Raw genomic sequence first — 20,730 nt, forward strand, 5'->3', positions numbered from 1 at the left:
TTATCTTCATATGTTTTATTCTGATTTTTTAACTCTTGCTGGTCCACGCTATGGCACAGAGCAAAAACTGCACATACAAAACAATGTTACAAAATAAAGTATAAAATGTACACTTAGTTCACACATACATGTAGCTATGATGCTGCCTCCAAATTTATAAACAACTCTAAATAACAAGTTCAAAAATCATAATCTTGTTGTGTCCAACTTTTTAACCTTTAACTAACAAGGTGAAACACTGTTAACTTGTTGTGTCCATATTTAAGAAACCGCTTTAACTAACAAGTTCAAATATCATATAATTAAAAATTTATGGCAAGCTTAACAAGCAAGTTTAAACATTGTTATAATGTTGTGTCCAAATTTATGGCAAGCTTAACAAGCAAGTTTAAACATTGTTATAATGTTGTGTCCAAATTTATGGCAAGCTTAACAAGCAAGTTTAAACATTGTTATAATGTTGTGTCCAAATTTAATGAAAAGCTTAACTAACAAGTTCAAATGTCATTATTTTGCTGTGTCAGACTTAAAACAAACTACCATTAAGCACACTCCACACCTCTCACCAACATTAATAAAACTAAAAATATTATAATAATGCAAAGTACAAAAAAAAACACATGTTAATGAAAAAAACATGATTATCACCATTAAAGTTTAACTAATACCACATGAACATTATATTGTAAACTGAACGTCAGGACATAAGAGTCTTTCAAAGTTTGAATCTTATAATTTTCTAAAGTAAGAAAAATTTGGTGTTTTTGTTTCCAAATTGGACAGTTTGTCTATTCTCCTTTAATCCAAATTTTGGTCTCTTTCTATAACCTCCAAACCAGACAATCATTATTTCCACCAAGTCTTTTTCTCTCTAACTTTGATAATTCATTAGTTATCTTTCCAAAATTTGATAGTTTAAGTCTCTATGGTAATCATATTTGACAACTTTGCTCCAAATTGGACAATAGTCTTTTTTTTCAATTTTCTACTTTATATATATGTATTACAAAAATCTGGCCTTAAAAGCTTATGTCCTGGTACATCTCTCCAAAGCAGGGAAAGTAGGGGAAAACTGTTGGAATTTAATACATAATTATCTAAAAATCAAGTCTTCCTTTTGTTTCCATTGTGTTTTCAAACAATTTTAAGAGGTTGCAAACTTACAAGCTTCTCCAGAGTTATAATATATACATCAACCACACCATGAGAAAACCAACATACTGGCTTTGCAACCAGCATGGATCCAGACCAGCCTGCGCATATGTGCAGTCCGGTCAGGATCCATGCTGTTTGTTAATGGTTTCTCTAATTGCAATAGGCTTTGAAAGCAAACAGCATGGATCCTGACCAGACTGCGCAGGCTTGTCTGGATCCATGCTGGTCGCAAAGCCACTATGTTGGTTTTCTCATGGCACAGCTTATACATTATTGGGTTGCTGCCTATATTTTATAGACAAAAATGGAAGTCTATTAGTAGCACGAATTGATATTAAAAGGTTAGATTAACATTAAAAATTTCTTCAGGCTTCTCAGAAACCTTAGTTAATACTGTCTTTATGCCAGAAATTTATTCATGAACTCTGTCATCCTAGTTAATGCCTCATTACAGGCCTTCTCGTTGTAGTTTTGGAGCAGCCCTGTTTTATTTGTAAAAGCATGCCCACAGTCAGGGTACAGAAACAGTTCAAAATTTGGGATATCTTTCATTTTTTCTTTCAATGCCAATGCATCTTCCTTTGAGGAAAACCCTTTGATGTCGTCCTTCTCACCAAAATGAGCCTGCACAGGGATTTTGATAGTGCTGACATCACACAAGTCTGGACTTGGGATTCCATAGAACGGAGCTGCAGCTGAGATTTCTGGGACAAGGGCTGCGCCAGCCAGTGACAGAGCTCCACCCATGCAAAATCCAGTCACACCCACCTGAAAACAGAAGGATGCTATTATTTTATTAAACTGATAAATTATATGTGTTTAATAACAACAAAATTAAACAAGAGGACCATGATGGTCCTGAATCGCTCACCTGTCCCCACATGAACTGGGTATGACGTTGTTTTTTCTATTATTTGACATAGTGGCCTAGTTTTAGAGCTCATGTGAACTAGTTCTGAACCTGACCTAGATATCATCAAGATAAAAATTCTGACCAATTTTCGTGAAGATCCATTGAAAAATATGGCCTCTAGAGAGGTCACAAGGTTTTTCTATTATTTGAAATAATGAACTAGTTTTTGAAGGCATATGACCCAGTTTTTTATTTGACCTAGATATCATCAAAGTGAACATCTCACCAATTTTCATGAAGATCCATTGAAAAATATGGCCTCTATAGAGGTCACAAGGTTTTTCTATGTTTAGACCTAGTGACCTAGTTTTTGATCGCAGTTGACCCAGTTTCAAATTTGACCTAGATATCATCAAGATGAACATTCAGACCAACTTTCATAACGATCCCATGAAAAATATGGCCTCTAGAGAGGTCACAAGTTTTTTCTATTATTTGACCTACTGACCTAGTTTTTGATAACATGTGACCCAGTTTCAGTCTTGACCTAGATATTATCAAGATGAACATTCTGACCAATTTTCATGCAGATCCCATGAAAAATACGGCCTCTACAGAGGTCACAAGGTTTTTCTATTATCTGACCTACTGACCTAGTTTTTGATTGCACGTAACCCAGTTTCGAACTTGACTTAGATATCATCAAGATGAACATTCTGACCAATTTTCATGCAGATCCCATGAAAAATATGACCTCTAGAGAGGTCACAAGGTTTTTCTATTATTTGACCTACCGACCTAGTTTTTGACCGCACGTGACCCAGTTTCAAAACTGATCTAGATATCATCAAGGTGAACATTCTCACCAATTTTCATGAAGATCCATTGAAAAATATGGCCTCTAGGGAGGTCGCAAGGATTTTCTATTTTTAGACCTACTGACCAGTTTTGGAACGCAGTTGACCCAGTTTCGAACTTGACCTATATATCATCAAGGTGAACATTCTGACCAATTTTCATGCAGATCCCATGAAATATATGGCCTCTACAGAGGTCACAAGGTTTTTCTATTATTTGACCTACTGACCTAGTTTTTTAAGGCACGTGACCCAGTTTCGAACTTGATCTAGATATCATCCAGATGAACATTCTCACCAATTTTCATGCAGATCCCATGAAAAATATGACCTCTAGAGTGGTAACAAGGATTTTCTATTATTTGACCTACTGACCTAGTTTTTGACCGCAGTCGACCCAGTTTCAAACTTGACCTAGATATCATGAAGATAAACATTCTGACCAATTTTCATGCAGATCCCATGAAAAATACGGCCTCTACGGAGGTCACAAGGTTTTTCTATTATTTGACCTACTGACCTAGTTTTGGACCGGACGTGACCCAGTTTCGAACTTGACCTAGATATCATCAAGATGAACATTCTGACTAATTTTCATGCAGATCCCATGAAAAATATGACCTCTAGAGAGGTCACAAGGATTTTCTATTATTTGACCTACTGACCTAGTTTTTGACCGCAGTTGACCCAGTTTCGAACTTGACCTAGATATCATCAAGATGAACATTCGGATCAATTTTCATGAAGATCCATTGAAAAATCTGGCCTCTAGAGAGGTCACAAGGTTTTTCTATTTTTAGACCTACTGACCTAGTTTTTGACCGCACATGACCCAGTTTCGAACTTGACCTAGATATCATCAAGGTGAACATTCTGACCAACTTTCATAAAAATCCCATGAAAAATGTGACCTCTAGAGTGGTCACAAGCAAAAAGTTTACGCACGGACGACGGACGCTGCGCGATCACAAAAGCTCACCTTGTCATTTTGTGACAGGTGAGCTAAAAATGGTAACAATTATCAGAATTGATGTTTGTAAGTGAACAGTTTGATGTAACAATTTACTGCATAAATTAACAAGAGGACCATGATGGTCCTGAATCGCTCACCTATCCCCACATGACCCAGTGTTGAACTGAGTATGACGTCGTTATTTCTATTATTTGACATAGTGACCTAGTTTTTGAGCACATGTGACCTAGATATCATCAAGATAAAAAATTCTGATCAATTTTCATGAAGATCCATTGAAAAATATGACCTCTAGAGAGGTCACAAGGTTTTTCTATTATTTGACCTAATGACCTAGTTTTAGAAGGTACGTGACCCACTTTTAAACTTGACCTAGATATCATCAAGGTGAACATTCTCACCAATTTTCATGAAGATCTCGTGAAAAATATGGCCTCTAGAGAGGTCACAAGGTTTTTCTATTTTTCGACCTACTGACCTAGTTTTTGACCGCACATGACCCAGTTAAGAATCTGACCTAGATATCATCAAGCTGAACATTCTCACCAATTTTCAAAAAGATCCATTGAGAAATATGGCCTCTAGAGAGGTCAAAAGGTTTTTCTATTTTTAGACCTACTGACCTAGTTTTTGACCCCACGTGACCCAGTTTCGAACTTGACCTAGATATCATCAAGGTGAACATTCTCACCAATATTCATGAAGATCTCATGAAAAATATGGCCTCTACAGAGGTCACAAGGTTTTTCTATTTTTAGATCTACTGACCTAGTTTTTAACCCCACGTGACCCAGTTTCGAACTGGACCTAGATATCATCAAGGTAAACATTCTGACCAATTTTCATGAAGATCCATTGAGAAATATGGCCTCTAGAGAGGTCACAAGGTTTTCCTATTTTTAGACCTACTGACCTAGTTTTTGACCCCACGTGACCCAGTTTCGAACTTGACCTAGATATCATCAAGGTGAACATTCTGACCAATTTTCATGAAGATCTCATGAAAAATATGGCCTCTAGAGAGGTCACAAGGTTTTTCTATTTTTAGACCTACTGACCTAGTTTTTGACCCCACATGACCCAGTTTCGAACCTGACCTAGATATCATCAAGGTGAACATTCTCACCAATATTCATGAAGATCTCATGAAAAATATGGCCTCTAGAGAGGTCACAAGGTTTTTCTATTTTTAGATCTACTGACCTAGTTTTTAACCCCACGTGACCAAGTTTCGAACTTGATCTAGATATCATCAAGGTGAACATTCTGTATAATTTTCATGAAGATCCATTGAGAAATATGGCCTCTAGAGAGGTCACAAGATTTTTCTATTTTTAGACCTACTGACCTAGTTTTTGACCGCACGTGACCCAGTTTCGAACTTGACCTAGATATCATCAAGGTGAACATTCTCACCAATATTCATGAAGATCTCATGAAAAATATGGCCTCTAGAGAGGTCACAAGGTTTTTCTATTTTTAGACCTACTGACCTAGTTTTTGATCCCACGTGACCCAGTTTCGAACTTGACCTAGATATCATCAAGGTGAACATTCTGACCAATTTTCATGAAGATCTCTTGAAAAATATGGCCTCTAGAGAGGTCACAAGGTTTTTCTATTTTTAGATCTACTGACCTAGTTTTTGACCGCACCTGACCCAGTTTCGAACTTGACCTAGATATCATCAAGATGAACATTCTGACCAACTTTCATAAAGATCCCATGAAAAATGTGACCTCTAGAGATGTCACAAGCAAAAGTTTACGGACGCACGGATGCACGCACGGACGACGGACACCGCGCGATCACAAAAACTCACCCTTGTCACTTCGTGACAGGTGAGCTAATAATACCTATATACATGTACTATTAAATTAACTCTTTATTTCACATCAAAAAGAAACAGAAGTTAAAAACAAAAATTTACACATTTTAACATAGCAAACCACCACACACATTACTTTAAAATAAGTTCTAATCTACTAACACAGATCTACAGTATACATTTACTCTGTGCCAAAATATTCGAAAACAACTTTTCATAAAATTCTGAACCATAGCCATTACACACGGATTGGAAATGTTCTGAGAAATTGAGCGCTTACACTAAGTCTTACACGTTTCATTCAAAAATAAGAAAGTTATCGCACTTTAGTTTTTAATTTACAGCTGCCGCTTTATAGAAGGGAAGTAATGCCTTATGTCTCCTTATAAGAAATCGGAAGAGTTGTCCCGTCCAGATGAAAAAGATGGATTTTTGGGACTGGAGTCCAATATGAAAAGAATATGGAGTTTGTTGATTGTAGATTTCGGATGTTACTATGTATACTTAAGAAAATGTGAATGCAATTTAAATCACACAGTACAATACTGGGTCCTAGTGTATTGTCATGTGACAGGAAGAAAAGCTTCAAAATGGTTAAAGATATATACATGTACGTGTGAAATAAAGAACTTAATATATTATAATCTTAGGTAATACTAACTTGTGATTTTTTATGCTATACAAATATAGCCATTTTTAGAAAATGAAAGTTTTGATGTACATCTACAAGCCTGCAATTGTTCCACCAATTAAAAATATCCATGATGTACAAACTCTACTAAAAGCAAACATTGACCATTCTGACTTATGTTTGTGTCAAAAGAAATAAGTAATAAGAGAGATAAAGATGAAGTTATCAAATCATTAAACAAGTATAATTCTAAGTAAAAAGGGGCATAATTCATAAAATATTGGTGCAAGAGTAATGCACCTTAAGTCATATAATGTGGGTTATGATGTGTAACAACTACTTTAAGTTTGAATCAAATCATTAAGTAATAACTGAGAAAGATTAAAAATAATTTTAACCTGAAATTCTCAGTAAAAAGGGAGATAACTGATGAAGTACTGGTGCTAGTGTTTTGGTCTTTGAGTTATATGGCGCGAAAGATGACGCTGAACAACTATTTTCAATTTGAATCAAATCCTCTCTTTAAAAACAGAGATATGGTGAAAATGCATCAAAATCAACTTTAAATTCTAAGTAAAAAGGTCATTATTCATGAAAAATTGGTGCCAGTGTTATGGACCTTGTGTCATTATGATGTGGGTGATAAGATGGAAAAAAATTAATTTGAATCAAATCCATTAAATTTTAGTAATAACTGAGATAAGAGTGAAACTGCACCAAAACTTTAACCTGAAATTCTAAGTAAAAAGGCGGATAATTCACAAAATATTGGTGCAAGAGTTATGGCCCTTGTGACATATGATATGGGTGATGAAGTATAAAGGGGGCATAATTCATGAATAACTGGTTCCAGAGTTATGAACCTTGAGTCATATGATGTGGGTGAAAAAACTACTTTAGAATTGAATCAAATCCATTTAGTAACTAGAAAATACTTTTGTATAGAAGCTCATGTCTCCCCCATGGCATAGTCGTATAGGCAAGAAATTAATAGGGGACAGGAGCAAAAGTCAAAGCGACACTGATGGTTAGCTGCAATAGGGATCATCTACTTTGCATGTCCAATCATCTTACAAAGTTTCAACATTCTGGGCCTAGTGGTTCTCAAGTTATGAGTTGGAAACGGTTTTCCATGTTCAGGTCCCTGTGACCTTGGCCTTTGATCCAGTGACCCAAAATCAGCAGGGGTCATCTACTCTGCATGTCCAATCATCCTATTAAGTTTCAACATTCTAGGTGAAGTGGTTCTCAAGTTATTAACTGAAAAGAGTTTTCTATGTGACCGTGACTTTCGATGGAGTGACCACAAAAACAAAAGGGGAAGTCTTATCACCCTATGAAATTTGAAGGTTCTAGGTCAAATGATTCTCAAGTTATTGACTGGAAATGTATTTCCAAGTTCTGTTTGCTGCAACCTTGACCTTTAATAGATTGACCACAAAAACCATAGAAGTCATCTTCTCTGTAAATCCTATCATCCTGTGAAGTTTCAACATTCTGGGTCAAGTGGTTCTCAAGTTACTGACCAGGAATGGATTTTTATGTTCTGTTCACTGTGATCTTGACCTTTAACAGAGTGACCCCAAAATAAATAGGAGTCATCTACTCCGCATGTCCAATCATCCTATGAAGTTTCAACATTTTTGGTCAAGTGGTTCTCAATTTACCGACTGGAAAAGGTTTCCCTTGTTCAGGACCCTGTGACCTTGACCTTTAATACAGTGACCCCAAGATCAATAGGGGTCATCTACTCTGCATGTCCAATCATCCTATGAAATTTCAACATTCTGGGTCAAGTTGTTTTCAAGTTATTGATCAGAAATGGTTCTCCATGTTCAAGCCCCTGTGACCTTGACCTTTAATAGAGTGACCCCCAAATTTGATAGGAGTCATCTACTCAGCATGATCAACCGTCCTATGAAGTTTCAACATTCTTGGTCAAGTGGTTCTCAAGTTACTGATTGAAAATGGTTTTCCAAGTTCAAGCCCCTGTGACCTTGACCTTTATTAGAATGACACCAAAATCAATTGGGGTCATCTACTCTGCATGACCAATAGTATCAACATTCTGGGTCAAGTGATTCTCAAGTTTTTGATTGGAAATGGTTTTCCATGTTCAGGCCTGTGTGACCTTGACCTTTGAAGGAGTCACCCCACAAAACAATGGCGGTTGTCTACTCCATAAGCCCTGCCATCCTATAAAGTGTGAAGGTTCTAGGTGAAATGGTTCTCCTGTTATTGTTCGGAAATGAAGTGTGATGAACAGAAGGATGGACAGGGCAAAAACAATATGTCTCCCCCTGTGGGGTAAGACACTTTTTTGTTGTTGGATTTAACGTCACACCGACACATGATAGGTCATATTGCAACTTTCCAGCTTTAATGAAGATGGAAGACCCCAGGTGCCCCTGCATTATTTCATCACGAGCGGAAACCTGGGTAGAACAACTGACCTTCCGTAAGCCAGCTGGATTGCTTCCTCACATGAAAAATTCAACGCCCCGAGTGAGGCTCGAACCCATATCGATGAGGGGCAAGTGATTTGAAGTCAGCCACCTTAACCACTCGGCCACGGAGGCCCCTGGGGTAAGACAAAACATAGATGCATTGAAAGTTCACCAAAATTTTAACCTGAAATTCTTAGTCAAAAGGTCAATTAGTCATATAATATTGGTGCAAGATATATGGCTCTTGTGCCATTTGATGTGGGTGATGATAAGGAATAACTATTTGAAGTTTGAAACAAAAATCCATCAAGTATTACAGAGATAAAGAGAAACTGCATCAACTTTTACCAAAGTTTGGACGCGGAATGACGCTGGCGCCAGGTCAAGTATGACAGCTCTCCTTACTTCATACAGTCAAGCTAAAAATGAGGTCACCAAGAGTTACGGTTCCTTGACACTGCACTTCCTCTCACTACTCTTTTGTTCTCTCTATTTTTCCTTTCACCACATCAATGAAAAGTAGCAATATGAAAGTTTACGGAATGAATGACATAAAAGAAAGAGTATAGTTACCTATTGTTTACCTATTGTTCCTATAGTTACCTAAGGGTGCAAATGTAAGCTCGGACCAACAGACAAGGTGGCGACAGACAACGCGGCAACCATATGCTCTCCCCTTTGAAAAAAGTCTGGGAACTACCCATAATAGTGATTAAACTGTAACTTAACTTATTAACTTTTATTTAACGAATAGTAAAGATTTTGTAGTATCTGTCTAACCTTAGCCCTTACCGTACTGGACACGACTGATTCTGCCTTTGCAACCAATGCAGATCATGATCAGCCATGCAGTCTGATCATGATCTGCACTATTCACCATTCAGTCAGTACCATTTTGGTTAGCACCCCTTTCAACAGTTAATGGTATTATCCAAACTTAAAGATGGACAAGTTTATTATAGAAATTTAGCAGGGTAACCTTAGTACATCCAAGTCCCAGCAGGTACCGCGCTGCTCCTTGAATGTCTTTTACTGCTCCTTGCCAATCTAGAGTACTCATTAGGTGACCGGCTCCTTCTTTGTCAATTGCTGACTTCCCTCTGTACAGGTCGGGAACCAGTGTCACAAAATTTCCCCTCTCACCAATGTCTTTTGCCTCATCTTTGATCTGGTCATTAATGCCCCACCATTCCTTTGAAAAAGAAACAAATGACATATTAAAATTTCTTTATTATACATAAAAGGTACTTGTAAAACCCATTATTTTTTCTGTTGGGTTTAAGCACTGACACAATTATTGGTCATATGGCAACTTTCCGGCTTTGATGGTGGAGGAAAACCACAGATGCCCCTCCGTGCATTATTTCATCATGGCTGGGCACCAGGGTACAACCACCGACCTTCCGTTAGCCAGCTGGATGGCTTCCTCACATGAAGAATTCATCAACCTGAGTGAGGCTCAAACCTACATAGGTCAATGGCAAGTGATTTGAAGTCTGACTACTCGGCCATGGAAGCCCCCTTGTAAAACCCGTGTCTGAAGTTTTAAATGTAGATTTAAGTGTAGTGACCAGCCTGATTATTATTACCTGAATCCTACTGCCTGACAACGAAACATTGACATGAAAAACAGTACTATAGTAATTCTTTTCTTAATGATGACAATTTTAAACAAGGACATGACACTATCTGCTGACCAAATCTATTCTCTCTGGGTCTGCTGTGACAGAAATAGTTTGATGAAATAGAAGTTCAACCTCGGTTAATTGACAACCCCAAGGAGCATACATACACCTGTCTACAAGGCATAATTATATAAAGGATATTTTGTTTGTTTCAGTGTAAGTTCAAAATATACTCTAGCACCGGGTAATTCAATGGTTCATGCAATTGAATAAAACACATTTTCTTTTTATTTCTTGCCTTTTTAACCAGTTTACTCATGCAATGAAGCACACATTGGCCAATGTCATAATTATGCAAAATCTTTAGGTCACAATGATAATATTGTAAAACTGTTAAATAATTCTTTGAGATTTTTTTTTCACATTTTAATACAGGGAAATTATCATATTGAATGTTTGTCATAATAGTATGTGTTAACCCTAAGGAACATCTTCCAATCTGACAAATAAAATATGGTAGACTAGCTCCTAGACTATACATGTAATTCTTTTTTAATGTTTGTTTTTTAGAATTGCGAATGTAGCCAGTCTATCCTATGATAATATTACAATCCACTCCCTGAGAAAGTTTCTGAAATAGACTGGGATTTGTCACTATAATACAGAAAATCAATAATAAAATAATTTAAAAAGTTTAAATTTTGAGACAAATTCTTCATTATCAGTCTAGTGGTTAGTCTAAAAACAGGAGTATGAACACGTGTGTAATGGGATTTGCTTACATTACATTTTTTGAAATGCAAGAAAATGCTTTCAGAAAGTCAAGCATACACTGAAAATATGAAGATGCTGTTTTAACAAGGGAAAAATGAGGATATATTCTTTCATCAGTATTTGATTTTCAAGTGCTGCCTGATTAGCTATTCACTACTGTGATACCTGTTAGGCTAAGCGGCTATTTACTACTGTGATACCTGTAAGGCTAAGCGACTATTTACTACTGTCATACCTGTAAGGCTAAGTGGCTATTCACTACGGTGATACCTGTAAGGCTAAGCGACAAAGCGGCTATTTACTACTGTCATACCTGTAAGGCTAAGTGGCTATTCACTAATGTAATACTGTAAGGCTAAGTGGCTATTTACTACTGTGATACCTGTAAGGCTAAGTGACTATTTACTACTGTCATACCTGTAAGGCTAAGTGGCTATTCACTACTGTGAAACCTGTAAGGCTAATCAACAAAGCGGCTATTTACTACTGTCATACCTGTAAGGCTAAGTGGCTATTCACTACTGTAATACTGTTAGTAAGACTAAATGGCTATTTACTACTGTGATACCTGTAAAGCTAAGTGACTATTTATTACTGTCATACCTGTAAGGCTAAGTGGCTATTCACTACTACAGTAACTGTGATACCTGTAAGGCTAAGCTGCTATTTATTACTGTGATACCTGTAAGGCTAAGTGGCTATTCACTACTACAGTAACTGTGATACCTGTAAGGCTAAGCTGCTATTTACTACTGTCATACCTGTAAAACTATAACTCCCTTCTTTGTCTTTGATACATCCCCATGTAAAATACCTGGACAGTCGCCTTGAGCATTCTCAGATTTGAACTGGATGACTGACATTTTCTGTAATGAAAGAAAGAACCGTAAACAACTGTCCTTTAAGACTGAAAATTATTTACATGTTTTGTACAGATTTACAGATTCAAATCAGCAAAATGATATCAAAACTAAAATTCTAACACGATCCGATTCATTTTCCTATTAAACAAAGAAGGCTTGAAACAGTGAATTATTAAACAACAATTCACTGTTCTGATGTCACAATTATTACGTCATAGCGTCAAGCGGCGTAGCGGCGCGCTGGAGAAGAACCAGATTTAAAACGGGCAAATATTTAATGCATGTCGACAAGGGTGTACTTTAAAGTCCTTGATAACGTGTTAGAATCGAAATAATATATCTCATTTAGTGATTTGCTCTTGAATAAATCACTGTTTGTCGTTCAGATGCGTAGCATTATATCACTCGGGCTGCGCCCTCGTGATATAATTCCTTCGCATCTGAACTCCAAACAGTGATTTATTCAGCGACAAATCACCGATGAGATATATTATTTCTTAAATATTAATGTATCGGTCCCCTGAACTACTGTGAGATCATTTAAATTCGCTGGCATGAAATTTTGCGCAAACATGGAGAAGGACTGTTTCGCGCGGGCTTAAATTCGCGCATTTTCAATTTTATAAAGGGAAAATATAATAAAAAATAATAACGCGGTCTTAAATTCGCCATCGGTCCTAGCGCGAAATACACGAAAATTCGTCCTTCGCGAATAAAAATGATTTCACAGTATATAATTATTGTAAATGCAGAAATTTTCGCTTGGGTTTAAGTTTTGCTGTATTTGAAGTCGCTGTACATCTCGCGAAAATTCATCCTGGCATAAATATTCACCATTAGTATACTTAAAATTTAAGTATGATACCATTTTTACAGTTTTGCGAATATTAAACCTCGCGAACATACTCAAAATTTCAAATCCACGAAATTCTGACCCAGCGAAAATATGTGCTTTTACAGAATACTCTGATCGACCATCCATAGAGATTTTTCAGAAATTAACAAAGGGACAATACTCCGAGACTGCCGGGATTCGAACTGATTCCCGTATTTATGTGCAACAAATATATGGGAGGGGATCTCTGCCAAATCATCATTATGTTAAGCATTATGTTATATTTCAAATTTCTTGTTTGCGTATTTGTTTATAAATACAACTAGGTTCATTTTATGTTTACATTTTACTGGTCATAATTAAAAATATGATTTTGTGTTAAAGCTAACTTACTTGTGCCTGGATGAGGACTGGATTCAATGCAGAAAGAAATTTGTGTACACCTTTACTTGCTGATCGTGCAACAACAATTATCATCTGAAAAAAACAACAACAATGGATATCATAATTATTCTCCAACTAGATTTCAAAGAGACTCTTAATTTTAAATTTTAAACTCAGTCCTAGTTCTTTGTATTTCTTATTTATAATATCAGTGGTACCCTGCAGTTGCATTTGCCACTTAAGGCCAGGTAGGTAAGTACATATCTTTTATGCAAAATACTTTTTGTTCAATACATTTCCAAACTTTTATTTCCCTGCAATTACTCAAAAAAGTATTCAAGAAGGGTCATTAAACTTTATATGTGTATAGCGGGCAATATGTAGATGCACATATTACATGACTTATAATTATAGGCCAAAGGTCAAGGTCACTATAATTAAAGATCAAGTAATATTTGTTTCTGCTCCATAACTTTTAAATGCATGCATTGCTTGATTATCTTAGAGTATACAAAAATGTTCCCCATGATGAGGGAATGTACGTTGTCAACACATGATCAATGCATGTCTGTTAAAGGTCAAGGTCACTGTTTAAGGTCAAGTGAAAATTTGTTTGAAGGATTTTTTATTGCTACACAAAAATATTTCCCATGATTTAACTTTTTGTTTTGCACATGACCCATGGTTGTCGGTCAAGTCAAGGTCACTATAATTGATGTTTTTACTGCTTGAATATCTTTAATAACAGCGACTAAACAGTCAGGGGTGTAACTGTTTTAAGTTATGTAACCTATTTCAGTTACTTTTTCAAGTATTTTATAACCTGTATTAGTTATAAAATATAGATAACTCAGGTAAGTTATTCAAAAAAAGCCTTTTTGCTGTTCTCACAAAGTGACCTTTAAAGTGTAATTAGTAGCAAACTGTGGTTAATCAAATTCTCTTTTAGTCTGATCATGGCCTGATGAGCATAATGGGATGTTAAGAGCTTTATAGCTTTAAAACCATTTGCGTAAGACTTTATCAGCCTTGCGTAAAAGAAATTACTGCATAGCTGGAAAGATAAAAGACCAAGGATTCAGGAAATGATTGCATTAGTCACATTCACAATAAGGAATTGACACAAGAGGGCTTTGTAATATTTGATGATAACTGAAACAAGTTATGAAAATAAACGCAGTAACTCAAATGGGTTATAAAAAGTGATAACTTGAAACAGTTACACCCCTAACTGCTAAAAGGTATCCTTGTTGAACTTTTATATTCAATATGTCTTTAGCACCCAAGTGAGGGGTCTTTTTATATACACCTGTGTTGGCTTTTAGATAGATTTACAGGTTCCTGTGGAATACATAGAGGATATTATATGAGTGTCTTTTCATATAGAATTTATTAAATTCATTGAATAAAATAATAAAATGGGAGGCTCTGCGAGGGCATTTTATCAATTTTATTCAATGAATTTAATAGACACAAATGTAATATTCTATTTATCAAATGTATTACTAAGCTTTTCCTGCTGAAATATCAAACTTTTCTCTTTCTTTACCCAATGCAGCAGACCAAGTCAATTGGACCAACGTCTCCTATACTTACAACTATGTCAGTGTCAAAGCTTTAAAATATTACGCTAGTGTATTATAAAATTTATGTAATGGCTTTATTTCATTCCCGCGACGTCAAACATGTGTGATAAACTGATAAAAACTATATATAGTAGTACTGTATAACATTGATCACAGGACCCCTTAGTAAGCCATGCACTTCCTATCTGTCATCAGGAAGTTTTAGTTAGGGCAATGTCGGCAGTAATTGGCACATTAAGTATTGGCCACCTCCCTACCCTAGAGCAGTTGAGTGCCGCAGTTTGCAGCCTTGAACATGTCAGTGCATGTCTCGCCCTAGTTATCCCGGCCTAGTTATCCTGCTAACTCAAGTTTTAACCTTTTTATTTCACCAATGTTATTTTTTCGTTTCTTCCACTCTAAATTTTTATAGATACATTCTTTCCCTTTATGATTTTGACGCGCAAAACGTCTACGTCCCCGCAAGGGGTTTGACGGTTACGGAAGATAGATAGAAGATTTAGTTCTTTTACACCTAAACCAGCTACAGTTGAAGGACGCGACAATATTCTTCACACTTTACGTGTCTACCCGGTCTAATTTCGAAATGACATGTCATGAAATGTTCAGCCTAACTTCTGTAAAGCCTGTTTCAAGTACACGTTCAAAAATAGAACGTTTAGCTCATGTACAACCACAAAAAAAGGACAAAAAACATGCAATACCTACAGGGAGGTAAGTAGAATGGGCTGTGACTAAATACAGAGTTGGTGCGCCCGTGATATATTACAGACTCCGGTATATACCGGATTAACTAAATTTGAACAAAAATACCTTAAATGTATATATTTTGTAACCATAGTGATTCTAACCCTAACCTTTAGTCAATATATTATGCACATTATACACTAAATGCATGCGGACATGCAAAAAAATGAGTATTTTTGCCGTGCGTTCCATTTGATAATAATTCCGCGCATGCGCCGAACGGCTGCACCAACTCTGCAATGAGAAACATTCAGTAGAATGATGCGAGCAAATATCACGAAACTAAATTATTACACTCACCGGTGTGGGAAATACGAAAATTAGAAAAAACATTTTTTTTCTATTTTCGTCAACAATTCGCAGTTTTTCAATTCAAATAGCCTTTCATTAATAGTTGTCTTAAATCTTCTTAGCTGTTTTTCTATCATAAATTATGAATATCAAGTGTTCAATAATAGTTGTCAATTGACATTAAAAAAAAAATATATAGGAAGTGTCTAGCCGTTCGGTAACCGGACGCCTAGCCTGCGTTCTAGTCGTCCGGTTACCAGAGCTAGCAAATCCTCAGGGGATTTTCTAGTCGTCCGGTAATTGATTTCCTAATGAATAAGACATGATTTTATATAGTTTTAATGTTATTTACTTAAGATATCGATACTTCTCTGCAAACAAAATTTTGTGTGAATACATATGTATGTATGTATGCAGGGGTTCCACTAGACCTGAAAACCCAAGAGTCCCAGGACCCTTGGGCCCAAATTTTGAAGGGTCCTTTTCCGAAATACAGGAGTCCTGTCCCAACACGTCCATACAGTTGACTATATTTTTTATTTAGTTAGATCTTTATACTAAGAAAACAATAAACCCAAGCTCATGTTACAGCATAATAAAAATGTCAGTTTCAGGTCATATATTGTAAACTAATATTTATCAAAATTCATGTTATTTTGATTAGGTTTTGCTCCTCTATGTTTCATTTAATTTTTAATAACAGAACAGTGCTATAACACTCCATAAAAATGTATCCAAAATGCACTATCCGGATACTGGTACACTTTCGGAATGTCATCAGAAAGTAGTTTTTGCTCAGTTTACTTGGCCAACTAAGCTAAATCGGAGAAAGATCCTCAAATAATGATGCTACTTATCATTAAAAACTGCATTGAAAGTCAGTTTTTTAAAGGAATTTTGGAAATATGCATATGACATCGGATGTAATTAGACTTGTGAACGGACATTCTAAACTTATTTTTGCTTTCAAAATTCATTCAAATTACGGTATGATTACCAAGCAATGGTCTAATTTAAAGTTTGCATGAAAAAATCTTGCAGGGTACTTTTCACATGCTCGGTAATCAGCTGCTTACGATAATTTAATAATTGGCGCCTTTTTTGACAGTACACAGGATCAATACGCTTTATCAATTAATTTCAACACTTCGTTGATTCTTGTTTCCTATGTGCACTCGCCGTGACGTAACTTGCTGATAAAAAATCAGCGAGGCATGTCTACAGGAGAAAGGGCGGGATTTTGCAGACGATCAAAGGCAGGAGGGCATGACCGCGAGTGTTTATTTTGGAATACACGTGTCTATCGTGGAAATAGTTTTATTGAAGGAATGAATGATAAGAGAAAGGATTATCAAAGGAAAATGCCTCCGGGTCCCGAAGGACGCACAGGCAAGTATCATGCCGGGTCCTTTGAGCGTCTTTTGAAAATCTCCTGGGTCCGGACCCGGGGTCCCGGGTCAAATGGAACTCCTGTGTATGTATGTATGTATGTATACTGCTTGACGCCCCTTTCGGGTATAACTAGCAGGTGCGCGTCTGTGCCAGAATAAAAGTTAAAAGAATGACAGTAAGATGTCAAAAGAAAGATAGTGCAAGATAAAACTGTATTAACAAAAGTAAAATCAGGATAAAACAGGGTGTAGTCACTTAATAGTGGTGGGATGCGTTAACAGCATGTCTGAAATGTTCAGGATCAGGCTGATTAACGATCAGGGGTGGCAGCTGATTCCATAGGGTAACGGTGTATGGAAAGAAAGAGAACTTAAAAACATTAATGTTTGTATGGATCTGCCTAAGAGAGTGGTCGTGCATATGACGTGTTCGTCTCAATGGCTGTACTAGATACGGAGGGACTGGAATAGCTACGTAACCATGAACGATTTTGTAAAACATGAAAAGTCTAGCAATTGTCCGTCTGTCCTCGAGTGTCTGCCAACTGAGATCATTTAACATGTTTGTTACACTATCATAATATGAATATTGACCCTTTACCCACCTGGCAGCTCTTCTTTGCACCATTTCTATTTTATGTATGCTTCTTTGTGTGTGTGGTGACCATACCGTAGAGGCATACTCTAGTTGTGGCCTAACTAGAGTCTTGTAGGAGGTTTCTTTTAATATTTTGGTTTTTGACCGGGAGGTTTCTGCGTAGGAAACCCAGTGATTTGTTTGCATTGTTTGTGATTCTATCTACATGTGTGTTCCAGGAGAGATCATTTGCTATATCTACCCCTAGATACTTTGCACTGGAGACCACTTCCAGGATTTGACCGTGTAAAATGTAGTTATGTGTAAATTTCTTTCTGTTTTTTGTTATGTTCATGACCTGACATTTGCTGGGATTGAACTCCATCTCCCAGACGTGCTCCCAAGTTTCTAGTTTCTGGAGGTCCTGCTGTAGTGTGATGCAGTCTTGTTCTTTAGAGATTGTGAGGTAAACTGCGGTGTCATCTGCAAATAACCTGACTTGTGATTGTAAGGACTGAGGTAGATCATTTATGTATAATAGGAATAAGAGCGGGCCAAGGACTGAGCCTTGAGGGACACCTGATGTGACAGGTACTTCATCGGATTTCATTCCGTCCACGAGTACTGACTGCGTTCTGCCAATCAGGAAGGACCTTATCCATGTGATAACCTGTTTGTTAACGCCGCACTCTTGTAGTTTATAAAGTAACTTTAGGTGACTGACCTTGTCAAATGCTTTACTGAAATCAAGTAAAATGAGATCTGTTTGTTTACCTCGACTTAAATTTTGTGCTAGGTCATCAATTAGTTGTATTAATTGTGTTTCACATGACCTTTTTTCTCTGAATCCATGTTGCAGATCATACAAGATGTCATTCTTGTTAAAGTGGATTGAGAGATTTGATGCTATGATGTGTTCCAGTGATTTACATAGAATGCATGTTAGTGAGATAGGTCTGTAGTTGGCAGGGTCACTTTTCAGTCCTTTCTTGTACAGTGGAGTCACATTCGCCGTCGTCCAGTCCTTCGGTAAAGTTCCAGTGTCAAGGGATTTTTGGAAAAGGAGTTGTATCAGTGGCGCTAATTCAGGATGTAGTTTATTTAAGACAAGTGGTTTGATATTATCAGGACCTGCAGCCTTGTGGGGGTTTAAATTACACAGGAGCTTTTTGACACCATTTACAGTTATCGTTATATCAGTCATATTTGGGTATTTACTCTCTGAGGTTTGAGGGAATGAAAAGGGAGACACTTTAGTAAATACCGATTGGAACTGTTTATTAAGTAGACATATTATACAGATTTACAATAAATCACTGCATTATTCAGCCGATAAAATGGAAGTTTGCCAAACTCAATAATGTCGAGATCGACGTGACGTCACTTATCAAAATCTGTTCATCTGGAGTCTTATAGGATCGGAATTTTTAAATTTTAACAACCTTTTCACTGGATTTTCAAAATTAAAACAGTTTTGAAATACTTTCAGTTTTCATATTTTAGTATGCAAATATTTTTTAATGAATAACTGTTTTAAATGACATCAAATTTCAAAAGCGGCAGTGTGATGTTCAAAACTTTAAGAAAAACAATCTAGTTAAAAATATATATAGATTTGTGTTTTAATAATTAAAGTTTAGGCCGATAGAAAAACATCACTTTTTACAAAAATAGCATAAAATAAAATATTATGGACGTTCGGCAATCAATGTTTTATCATTTCTAAAAATAGAATATCAACGGCTTTGTAAACAAACACAATCTCTTGCGTTAATCGACTGAAAAATCAGATATGTATTGATATTTTAAGTAAATAACATTTAAAACTATATAAAATCATTACTTATTCATTAAGAAATCAATTACCGGACGACTAGAAAATCCCCTGAGGATTTGCTAGTCGTCCAGTATCCGGACGACTAGAACGCAGGCTAGGCGTCCGGTTACTGGACGGCTAGACACTTCCTTGACATTATTCGTACTCGGAAAGAATCGTACTAAAATCCTTTAACTATTAAATAATATAGACAGGGGTGTAGCTTCCTGTGCTAAAAAACAAGTGCAGCAGCCCACACATGGTCCTGAAACATTGGAAATAGAAAAACAACCCTGATATGGGTACCCAAATTAATTTGGCAGTGGCTACGATTACGATACCGTAATCCTAGCCTCTGGTTCTAGGATTACGGAAGTTCTGTATTCCTAGACAACCCTATGAGAATAGGCTATGATTACGGAAGTATTTAAGAGGCATCAAATTTATGTTAGGACATGCATAAATGACATTGTAAACTTACTCATTTCACTAATATTTCGTGCTATCGATTGGCCGATTTCGGTTAGTATAATCTTAATGGCGGTGCCCGGAAATATTATAGAATTATCTATGTTTAGTATATACCTGCATTTTTTTTTCATCAAGTCAACACAAATGGTCTTTAATAACACACAATATGGTTATAAATCATAAAATTCAAAGTATAGAATATTTTTTTTTAAATCTAACTTTGACACTCATATTTCTGAGATATACTTCCGCGTGCCACCATTAAGATCATACGAACCCAAAACGGCGGAAAGATAACCCGTAATAATAAGGCAGGCATGAAAAATTAAGTGAAATAAGTAAGTTAACAACATCATTTATGCGTGTCCTAACATTACACTTTACGCCGCTTAAACTACTTCCGTAATCCTAGCCTATCCTCATAGGGTCTTCTGTAAGCCTAGAACCGGAGGCTAGGATTACGGTACCGTAATCGTAGCCACTGCCAATTAATTTATTATTATTTAGCCTTACTCATCATGTTCATTAATGGCTTATCGGGATGACGTATTTTATGATCTGATACTTTATAGTTGTCATCCCTGTAACGAGACAGTGAATCGGTTACCTAGACAGTGAACTTAATT

At 36.4% G+C, this 20,730-nt stretch overlaps 2 protein-coding genes across 5 annotated transcripts in view; one reads left to right on the top strand and one right to left on the bottom strand.

Annotated features, from left to right (window-relative positions):
* Positions 1 to 16,016, bottom strand: LOC123541555 (protein usf-like). 3 transcript variants are annotated; one of them, XM_045327111.2, is made up of 5 exons: positions 15,859 to 16,016; positions 13,235 to 13,318; positions 11,905 to 12,009; positions 9,724 to 9,936; positions 1 to 1,923 (listed from the first exon to the last, which is right to left on the bottom strand). In XM_045327111.2, exons 1-5 carry the CDS (start codon positions 15,889 to 15,891, stop codon positions 1,555 to 1,557), a joined length of 804 nt encoding a protein of 267 aa, XP_045183046.2. In that variant the 5' UTR covers positions 15,892 to 16,016; the 3' UTR covers positions 1 to 1,554. The 3 variants fall into 3 exon arrangements, with proteins under 3 accessions (XP_045183046.2, XP_053382146.1, XP_053382147.1); XM_053526171.1 differs by lacking the exon at positions 15,859 to 16,016 and adding an exon at positions 15,520 to 15,577; XM_053526172.1 differs by lacking the exon at positions 15,859 to 16,016 and adding an exon at positions 15,516 to 15,534.
* The window catches only part of LOC123541554 (MRN complex-interacting protein-like), a 20,151-nt gene continuing 14,798 nt past the window's right edge, over positions 15,378 to 20,730 (top strand). Inside the window, exon 1 of one of the 2 annotated variants that reach the window (XM_045327106.2) lies at positions 15,378 to 15,525. In XM_045327106.2, coding sequence (XP_045183041.2) covers positions 15,398 to 15,525 — 128 coding nt within the window. In that variant the 5' untranslated portion in view covers positions 15,378 to 15,397. Of the gene's footprint in view, positions 15,526 to 19,741; positions 19,936 to 20,730 lie in introns of those variants that run through there. The other variant, XM_045327107.2, reaches the window with a different exon arrangement.

The sequence above is a fragment of the Mercenaria mercenaria genome, chromosome 16 (assembly GCF_021730395.1).
Source record: "Mercenaria mercenaria strain notata chromosome 16, MADL_Memer_1, whole genome shotgun sequence".
NCBI classification, from domain to species: domain Eukaryota; kingdom Metazoa; phylum Mollusca; class Bivalvia; order Venerida; family Veneridae; genus Mercenaria; species Mercenaria mercenaria.